At 37.2% G+C, this 9602-nt stretch overlaps 2 protein-coding genes across 2 annotated transcripts; both read left to right on the top strand.

Annotated features, from left to right (window-relative positions):
- The first annotated feature begins 1244 nt into the window (after window positions 1-1244).
- On the top strand, window positions 1245-3228 carry LOC120201382 (VAN3-binding protein-like). Its single transcript, XM_039202006.1, has 8 exons — window positions 1245-1424; window positions 1556-1633; window positions 1728-1796; window positions 1876-2233; window positions 2368-2535; window positions 2634-2683; window positions 2776-2824; window positions 2937-3228. The coding sequence occupies exons 1-8, from the start codon at window positions 1245-1247 to the stop codon at window positions 3155-3157; spliced, it is 1173 nt and encodes a 390-aa protein (XP_039057937.1). The 3' UTR covers window positions 3158-3228.
- Window positions 3229-4439: 1211 nt separating this feature from the next.
- On the top strand, window positions 4440-9417 carry LOC120201381 (cyclic nucleotide-gated ion channel 17-like). Its single transcript, XM_039202005.1, has 7 exons — window positions 4440-4716; window positions 5286-5862; window positions 6345-6557; window positions 6726-7027; window positions 7518-7629; window positions 8012-8248; window positions 8425-9417. The coding sequence occupies exons 1-7, from the start codon at window positions 4688-4690 to the stop codon at window positions 9148-9150; spliced, it is 2196 nt and encodes a 731-aa protein (XP_039057936.1). The 5' UTR covers window positions 4440-4687; the 3' UTR covers window positions 9151-9417.
- Window positions 9418-9602: the final 185 nt, after the last annotated feature.

Here is a 9602-nt window from a genome sequence, read left to right on the forward strand (position 1 = left end):
AAAAAAGTAAACCTTTAGCAACATCATTTGAATTGTTGGTAAACATGCAAAATTTCTATTCTAATCAAACAAATAATTAAGAACAATGATGCTTAATCAATGTTAATTATTAAACTTCAATGACATATTGACATACATCATGCATGTCCACTTCCTTTTTCTCTATCTTGGCCCCATCTGCATGCTTAGGCTATAATGTCTCACATTCTTTTTATCCCTTCTTTTTCCTTTATTTGATCCCTTCGATCTGAATCTTCATCATGCTTAGCCGAAACATATGGTTTTGATTTAAAGATGGAAAAGGAAGAGGGTCTCCTCTTTGATTCCTCTTTTTACGGTTTGGGTTTATACGATTTAGTAGTTTCATACAAAAGTCGATCTCTGAACTTGATAAATTTTATCATATTATTCTGACACATGTCATTATCTTAGTGGTTCATAATAAAATTAATCTTCGGGGTTAACTTTGTACCTTTAGATAACCTTAGAGGTGTCAATTTGACCCCCCCAAAACTTATAAGGGCCAATTTGGGTATTAACCCTATAATTTTTCTTCCACTGTTCCATCCATTGGCACTATAGTGCCCAGCATGTGTAGTTTTCTTATTCAATCTTTTAGAGGACACCTCCCCACCCAATCATAATCTGATTTTAATTCTAAAAATTCTCATAATTCCTAGTAGGTCCCCTTTTATTTGCAACTCTTCAATGTTGATGTTTTTGTGAAACATTTAGTTAACCTTTCCAACTGTTACACCCCATCTGTCTGATTTTTCTTTTTCACAAACTTTTTTCTGTCTGCAAGTGAGGGCAGGAACAAGCTGTACTTCCCGATCCACGTGCCTTCTTTCGTATCTTAATCTATGATGTTCCGACACTTCATTTTTATTAAAGTATTCATCTCTAACATTCGTAGTTGACACATATACATGGAAAAATCTATATAATATTATAGAATATATATTTTTACCTGACACTCACAGTCGTACACATAACTCGAGTAACATAGGTCTTTTTATATTTATATGATGTATGTATGGTTGATTTGATGTTATTAGCCCACCAACGGTTATGATACAAGGATGCACATGAACCATGTTTTGTGAGCTCACATCATAACATTAAGGTGATGCTGATTTGGCCTATATATGCTTAATGTCGAGGGAGTTGTTTACATCGATTACCCTTTTAATCATTCTCTTTTTAAGTCCATTCCTTAGGTATTTCCTTTGCATCCTAATTCAATGGATTCCAAGTCCATCCCATCGCCTTCCGAGGCATGCCCGGAGACGATGGACTTTCTTTCACGTACTTGGTGCGACTTTGCGGTTCAAGCTTTGCAACCGGAGGTACATGATCAATCGCTTGTCGTCATAGACAACCCGATCAAGACATTTGAGAGTGATTCCCCGATGTCGTTCACGGTGAGTATCGAAGTACTCTGTGTGTGTATATATATATATATATATATATATAAGATGTTCTACTTGCATACACTGTATTTTAATTCAGTGACGTCCAAAAGAAATTGAATTCAAGGTTTTTTAAATCTCAGAGGATGGAGAAAAGCACAAAGATTGATGCTACTGATTTCAAGTCTTCTTTGCCACCATGGAAATCAAATGATGTGAAGGTAACATCTACGATACTGTTCCGTTAATGCTACCTACATACCGACGTTACTTGTCGAAGTTGTAACAGATTTAAGTTTTTCATTTTGTGTTCAGTCATGGATATGGATGCAACAAGCTATGCATCCAGAACTGAATTACAACAGCTGTTTTCGAAAGAAATGGGTAGGTACCTTGTCGTTCACGTAATAAGAACATTAATATTCAGAGATTAATTTTTACGACTTGTCGCCGATGTACTCAGATGCCGTGGAAGATAGTCCCCTTCAAGGGCATTTCAATCAAGACGTGGTTGAAGGAAATTAGAGCAAAGAGGAAGGAAGAAGATAGACTACAAAGAGCCGAAGTGCACGCTGCGATGTCAGTGGCAGGGCTAGCAGCAGCACTGGCTGGGATTGCAGCTGAGAACTCGAAACAGAATGATTGTAACCCGATCAAGGAGGCTGTAATAGCCTCGGCAGCTGCTCTGGTTGCCGCACAATGCGCCAAAGTGGCAGAAGCGATGGGGGCTAAGAAGGAGCAGCTTGGCAGTGTTATAGGTTCGGCCATGAGTGGTACGAGTGCAAATGATATCTTAACACTAACAGCTTCAGCTAACACATGTAAGTGTAAACGTAGATACCATGTCTGATTCCCCATCGTTGTCTGCGATCTTTGGATATATTAGTTCGAAAAGGAATAACACTCGCTAGAACTTAATTCTTTGATTTTGATTTTATTCTAATAATTGTTATAGCATTAAAAGGAGTTGTTACACTTAAAGCAAGAACAGGATGCAAGAACAGATTCAATAATAGTTCCCCCATCCTTCCAATCGAGGACACCGATGATTTTCCATTCGAGTTCGAGAAGTGCAGGTCAATGCTGGCGAAGGGTGCTGAGCTAGGCGTAGAAACACCAGATGGTTAGTAAATCTCACTCTTGATCATCAAAATTCAACATTCGAACTTGATTCACAGATAAAGATTTCGAGTTCGAGTCCTAACACTGATTTCTCGCCAGGGAAATACAAGGTCAGATCAGTGTCCATAGTACTTGATGGTGAATCAAAGGTCAGACACAGTGACGCTGAAGCCTTAATCAATTAGCAATAATTAAATGCACTGAATCAAATAATTAGTTTATTATGGCATATATTTTTCAGGTCATTCTTAAACAAAGGAAGCTTAGCCTCTTAAAAAGCAAGAAAGAATGTAAGTCTCACACCGTCATTATTCTCCTCTTTTATTTCCGTTACTTTAAAAAAGTTGTTTAATGATGAAGATCACATGGAAACTTGATCAAAATCTGGATTCTATGATTCAGGCATCGTACTGGACCTGCATGCGGAGTTGTACAGAGATCCCGAAGCCGATGAGATGACAGACACATGCTACCTAATTGTGTTGACGACGAGTTCGGGGACGATTAAGCTTGACATGGTGGATGATTACCAGCGTTACAAGACATGGGCAACCACCATTAGCCACATGCTCATGCTTTCCACTTCTTTTACCAAATATCAACTTCAGTTCCACAAGAACTGATTTTCTTGTGTTTTCTGATATTCGCCGCATGTATCGATCGATTTCAAATACCTTTTTATAGTATTGTATATTGATTTTACATTGTTATAAGTGTTTTCTGAACATAAATATAAGGAATTTCTTATTAGATCTTGAAAGAGTAGCACAACTCTACATGTCACAAGAAATCGAAGCTTACGTTCATATACCATGGGAGTCTGCAAGGCTCCTGAGAACATAAACCAGTGCTTTTAATTTCATGATGTGCTCGATAGACCTTCGAAACAGGGTCTCCGAATCCGTCTCATCGGAACCGGGAACGATCTTCTGCAGGGTATCACTTTTTTCCCAACCCTAGGCGTGACATCCTCGTCTTTTGTCCTCTTTGATTCATGGACAACAAGCAAGCATTTCTCATGGTAACAAGAGAAGCTTTGGAGCTTGTAAATTGGATGTTTGCTAAAGGAATTTATAGATTTAGACATTTTCGCTTGCTTGGGACCATTTGTTTTATTGAGAGTGAATTCTATAGACAACAAAGCATGGTGCACTTACCTTATACTATTTGTCCACCATCGTCAAACATCACCTCGCTATTGCAATAATAAATAATTCACGAATTTCGTTTTCTTGTCTCATCATAAATTATTCATATGTCACATGTCAATAAAAAAATAATATATTATTTATCGATTTGTATAATGAAAATCGCTCTTTGTTGGTATTGCAATACCTTAATCCAAATAATCTTATATTCTCAAAATCAAAAACTGTAAATCTGTAATGAAAGAGGAGCCAAAAAGTATCTATTATTCAATTATAACTCATCTTTCTCTATTCTCGATTTCTTCTCCTTCTCCGTTTGTCATTCCAAAATAAAAAGTGTAAATTTAATCTTTAGAGATTTAAAGTTTAAACAATTATATCTACAATATATCTGTTGTCAATAACTAGGAAATATTATAAATAAATACTATATAATAATCACATCAGATTATTAAAAAATAATTTTTAATTAAAAATAAAGATTGATTAGGAAAATCAGACTTGTCTCTCACATGTAATAATTCAAACATTTAACTGAAAAATAAACGAAACAGTCGATATAGATTTAAGTTCAAAACGTTTAACAAGCTAGAAATTTGGTTAATTTCTGGACTTTGGGGTGCTTCGTTTCGTAGTCAACCTGTAGTTATTGACTTTCTCGTCTTCTTCATGACCAATTGGGTGTCCGAAATCTAACAGTAAAGATATATATTTTAAAAAAGGAAAGTAAAAGATGTTAGAATATCTAAAACCAATAACAACGACCCCTGCCAATTTGCCTTCCCACCCCTGAAAAACACGATCAACAAAAATTCATAAATCTTTATGTTTTCTCATGACCCATCACCTTACCTTTTCTTACAGTTTTAACGAGCCTCAGATTTGGGGAAAGGAAGTCTCAAGCATTTAAAGCTCAGTTTTTTTTGTTTTGTTATTAGGGTATGTTTGTTTAGGGTTTTCGTAGATCGGGTGTAAAGCGTTTGTTTCTTCTGCTTCTTGCTGGTCATGGAGTTGAAGAAGGACAAGCTTGTCAGGTGAGTAGTTTGCTGACTTTTTTTCTCTTTTATGTTTACTGTTTGTTGCTAGCTTTGGTAGCTTTTCTGGGCAGTTTTTTTTAAAAGGATGCTGTTTGGTAGCCGAGAAAGTTCGGGCAACTTCGGATTTTCCATTAGGGACTACAATAAGCTGGAATTTTAATGATAATTAGGAAAGTTTGTCTTTTACATTAGGGCGTTAAGTTTTTGCTGGAAGCTAGATTTAGAACTTTTTATTCAAGTGGAATTAATGTATTTGGTTTTCTATTTTCTTGGGGAATAGATCAAAATAAAACATAAATTCCGTTGAAAAAGAAGTTAAGGGGATTTATCTCTTTGAATTGACTTGCCGATTAAAGTGAAAATTTAGAAATTTTTGAAGATTCCAGATGATTTTTGCTGTATGGAAGAAAGTGTTTTGTCAAACTGAATTGCAGGGCTGCTGAAGCGTTCTGAATTCTAGAATCATGAAAAGTTTCTTGTTTGTGAAAATCATTTCTGCTTTCAGTAAAGAGTTTTATGAAATACTTCCTATTGACTAATTGGTGGTGAAACTTGTTCATTTCTAGGTTCTACTCTGATGGAAAACAGCATAAAGAAACTCCATGGGGAATGAATGACCCATCATTCCTTGACAAGTCATCTTCTGGGTACAGTATTCCGTTTTCTTCGGTGCTAAAACCGGAGAATGGAATGGATGGAGGAAGAAATAGACTTCCTGAAATGGGGAAAATGGGAAGGTCAAAGGTTTCGCTGGAGGGGAATGAACTTTGGTACAGGAGAATTCTTGATCCAGGCAGTGAGATTGTGTTGCGGTGGAACTGGGTTTTCATTATTGCATGTTTGGTGGCTCTTTTCATTGACCCATTGTACTTTTATTTGCCTGGCGTTGGAGGGGATGCACAATCCTCTTGTGTAAAGACAGATACGAACTTGCGAATTGTTGTTACCTGTTTTCGAACTGTTGCCGATATCTTTTATTTGTTGCACATAATTATAAAATTTAGAACAGGTTATGTTGCACCAAACTCAACAACTAGAGTGTTTGGAAGGGGTGAACTTGTAATGGACCCTATGAAGATTGCGCGGAGGTATCTTAGGTCTGATTTCTTCATTGATTTCATTGCAACACTTCCTCTTCCTCAGGTATTTGTTCTAATACGCAGTTTTTGTACTGAAAAAAAGCTTATCATAAATATTAGATGCTTACTGCCATTACCCATATAAAAAGGAATATTAGTTGCATGAGTTTTTTTGCATCATTCTGTCACACGAACTAGTTTGTAGTTAGGTTGAGGATTTGTGTCTCATTTACCGAAGAATATTATGGTGGATTTCTCTTTGAGCAAGGCTTCGCAGGGGTAGGGTCATTGATTCGAACTGTGTAAACAACTCTCGTGTTTTTGTGTACATTTCTGTTTTTGGTGGTTCACCTAGTACCGACTGACTTAAGCTCTGCCTGACAAAATTACACCGACATAGAAGATCTTGAAATTACCTTGGGGCACTATATCCCAATCCTTGGATAAAATGATTAAAAAAATGCATGTCTCATTTCCGGCTTAATGCATCGGGTACTAAAGATGAAAAAGATGAAATCTCAGTTTATTTAATAACTTTTTTTGCAGATAGTTATCTGGTTTATCATTCCGGCAACAAGAAGTCCTCGGACTGATCATAAAAACAATGCCCTTGCATTAATTGTTCTGCTTCAGTACATTCCCAGATTGTATTTGATTTTTCCTTTAAGTTCTCAAATTATTAAAGCAACTGGAGTGGTTACAAAGACGGCATGGGCGGGTGCTGCTTACAACCTTCTCTTATACATGTTAGCCAGTCATGTATGTTTCACTTATTACTTTTATTGTTAGCCTTTTCTTTGCTTTCGTATTCACATTCGTATTTGCTCTCTTTGACAATAATTGGCTGGGTGAATTTCTTTTTCCACCAGTCAATTTCTTCTTTATCCATCTGCTAGTGTTTACACAAAAAGATGCCTATTCTTGTAGGTTGTAGGGGCAGCATGGTATGTGCTTTCTGTTGACAGGTATACTTCGTGCTGGAAGAAAATTTGCAGAAAGGAAATTCCTTCTCTCAGATGTAATCTGTACTATTTGGATTGCGACACTTTTGGCCTTAGTGATCGCAATAATTGGAAAAATTTCACTCGTGTGTTCCAGCAATGTGACCCGAAAAATGATATCGATTTCCAGTTTGGCATTTTTGAAAATGCCGTAAAAAAGAATGTCGTCACCAAGGGCTTTATTGAGAAGTATTTCTATTGCTTATGGTGGGGCTTACAACAACTTAGGTATGCTTTTATTTATTTTATGGAAGAAAGTATTAATTTTTGCTTCTTATTTACAAATTACAGTTTTACGTCCCAATACTACGGTAAAATAGTCCTAGTCAAGTCTAGATATGCTTTATATGCAATCAAATGACATTCACTGAGCATATTTCTTATCTGGGTGTATCTGATCAGTGCAACATAATATGTCAAGTGTTTACATCGTGTTTGATGAGATACTATTCCTGAAATAGTTGAAGCAAAGATATAAACCTTCCCCTTAAGAATGCATTCGAGATGTCTACCGATCAATTTTATGTTTCTCTGTGCTGGTTTGGAATAGATGACATTCAAAATAGATAGGTCGCGTTTTCATGTGCCCTTTAGAAGTAGTAGACGTATTATGCCAATTGTTTTCTAATGCTAATATCATGAAATGCTGCTTTAGGCTCATAAAACAACTTGTGTTTGCTAATGTTAATATGTGCCTTTTGTTTTCTTATCGTCTCAGTTCCTATGGCCAGAATTTGTCAACAAGCACTTTTATCGGGGAGACGCTATTCGCTATACTTATTTCTATCCTGGGTCTTGTTCTATTTGCCCACTTGATTGGCAACATGCAGGTATAGAATATTTGCTTCCTTGAGTTTTGCCAGATTTCATGTACTGTTTATAGTAACTCAAATGAAGTGATATATGCTGTCCATCATCTCGGTGCTGTGTTCGTGAATGGATTTTGTGTTTGTATCTCTCTATTAATTAGTTTTGTTTATCGTAACTGTTATGATCACATGGTACTGTCTTTATGCAGTTATCTATTTTAGCAGTTGAGATCTACTTTCTTTCCTGAATCGGAGAGCTGTGAAATAGGAAGTAGGACATATTATTTTTTAGTTTATTGTAGTTCGCAAAATCCTACATTAAGCTTCGACTTGTCCTTATTGAAACAATTATTTCTGGTTGTTATGTTTACAGTAATATTTTACATTTGTTTGTGTGGTACAGACTTATCTGCAATCCCTCACAGTGAGATTAGAGGAATGGAGACTTAAGCGGAGGGACACCGAGGAGTGGATGAGCCATCGCCAACTGCGTGAAGATTTAAAACATCGTGTTAGACGTTTTGTTCAGTATAAATGGCTTGCAACTCGTGGAGTTGACGAAGAAGCCATCTTGCATAGCTTACCTGCTGATCTTCGTCGTGATATTCAACGCCACTTATGCTTGGACCTTGTTCGACGTGTATGCATTTGTCCCATGTCATATTCTTTTCGAGTTCCAAACCGCCCTTATTTGCTTCGTTATAGATGTTTCTACTTGAAAAACATCTCAATGGAAGATTGCCCACATTGAATTTTAGGAGTCATATTTCTTTATTAAATGATAATTATTTTCATTGAAGTTATTCACTTTTGTAGGTCCCTTTCTTCTCCCAAATGGATGATCAGCTGCTTGATGCAATATGTGAGCGCCTAGTATCGTCCTTGAGCACTGAGGGTACTTATATCGTTCGTGAGGGTGACCCTGTGACGGAAATGCTCTTCATTATTAGAGGTAGATTAGAGAGTTCTACAACCAATGGTGGTCGAACCGGTTTCTTCAACTTGATCACATTGAGACCCGGGGATTTTTGTGGAGAGGAACTGCTTGCATGGGCTTTGCTACCAAAATCCACCATGAACTTGCCCTCTTCAACAAGAACGGTCAGAGCTTTAGTCGAGGTTGAAGCATTTGCACTACGCGCTGAAGATCTCAAGTTTGTGGCCAACCAATTCAGACGGCTTCATAGCAAGAAACTACAGCACACCTTCCGGTTTTACTCCTACCACTGGAGGACATGGGCCGCCTGCTTCATACAGGCTGCTTGGCGTCGGTACAAAAGGAGGATGTTGGAGAGCACTTGGAGGACAGAATCATTTGCTTCCGACGAGAAAGAGGATGACGAGACTGAGCAAGAGGAAGAGAAAAGTTTAATAGCAGGCTCCATTCCTTCTCAGGCAAAAATGAACCTTGGAGTCACGATATTAGCATCGAGGTTTGCAGCGAATACTAGGAGAGGAGCTCAAAAGATCAAAGATGTCGAGATGCCAAAACTACAAAAACCCGAGGAACCCGACTTTTCTTCAGAGCCTGATGACGACTGATCCGATTGTATGCATCGGCTGAGCTTCTTGACTTGGTGTCAGACCTTCAAGTTTAGGAATATGGAATCCCAAAGGGTTGAAACGTTGGTATTTGGACCATTGAAGAGCTTAACTCAGTCCTGGAAACCTTAGTAGATAATGGGTTTAATTCATCATGCAAGCTGGGCGTATCCCACGAGCCTTGAAAAAAACAAACAAACTCGAGTTATTAAATTTAGCCTCTGATTCCCGTGTTTTGACTTGACAATTTAATGATGTTTACGAGATGAATCGAGTTCTGAATCTAAGATTTCATAAATTATAGTTTGTATTATTGAAAAATACATTGAAATATAATTACATTTATGAGCTATGTTGGGGTTTTTAAGCAATGTTTAGAGTTCAAACCATCTGATATCGCCCATAATTCAGCCCATAATTCAGTTACCTCCACCGTTCTTTCAGCCATTATA

This window comes from Hibiscus syriacus, unplaced genomic scaffold, assembly GCF_006381635.1.
Source record: "Hibiscus syriacus cultivar Baekdansim isolate YM2019G1 unplaced genomic scaffold, ASM638163v2 tig00007179_pilon, whole genome shotgun sequence".
Taxonomy (NCBI): Eukaryota; Viridiplantae; Streptophyta; class Magnoliopsida; order Malvales; family Malvaceae; genus Hibiscus; species Hibiscus syriacus.

Coding starts and splice junctions, on each gene's coding strand:
- LOC120201382 (XM_039202006.1), top strand. CDS start 1,245: ATGGATTCCAAGTCCATCCCATCGCCTTCCGAGGCATGCCCGGAGACG. Junction 1,425..1,555: donor ATTCCCCGATGTCGTTCACG/GTGAGTATCGAA, acceptor TTTAAATCTCAG/AGGATGGAGAAAAGCACAAA. Junction 2,234..2,367: donor AACAGCTTCAGCTAACACAT/GTAAGTGTAAAC, acceptor TAATTGTTATAG/CATTAAAAGGAGTTGTTACA.
- LOC120201381 (XM_039202005.1), top strand. CDS start 4,688: ATGGAGTTGAAGAAGGACAAGCTTGTCAG. Junction 7,028..7,517: donor TGGGGCTTACAACAACTTAG/GTATGCTTTTAT, acceptor TTATCGTCTCAG/TTCCTATGGCCAGAATTTGT. Junction 8,249..8,424: donor GCTTGGACCTTGTTCGACGT/GTATGCATTTGT, acceptor TCACTTTTGTAG/GTCCCTTTCTTCTCCCAAAT.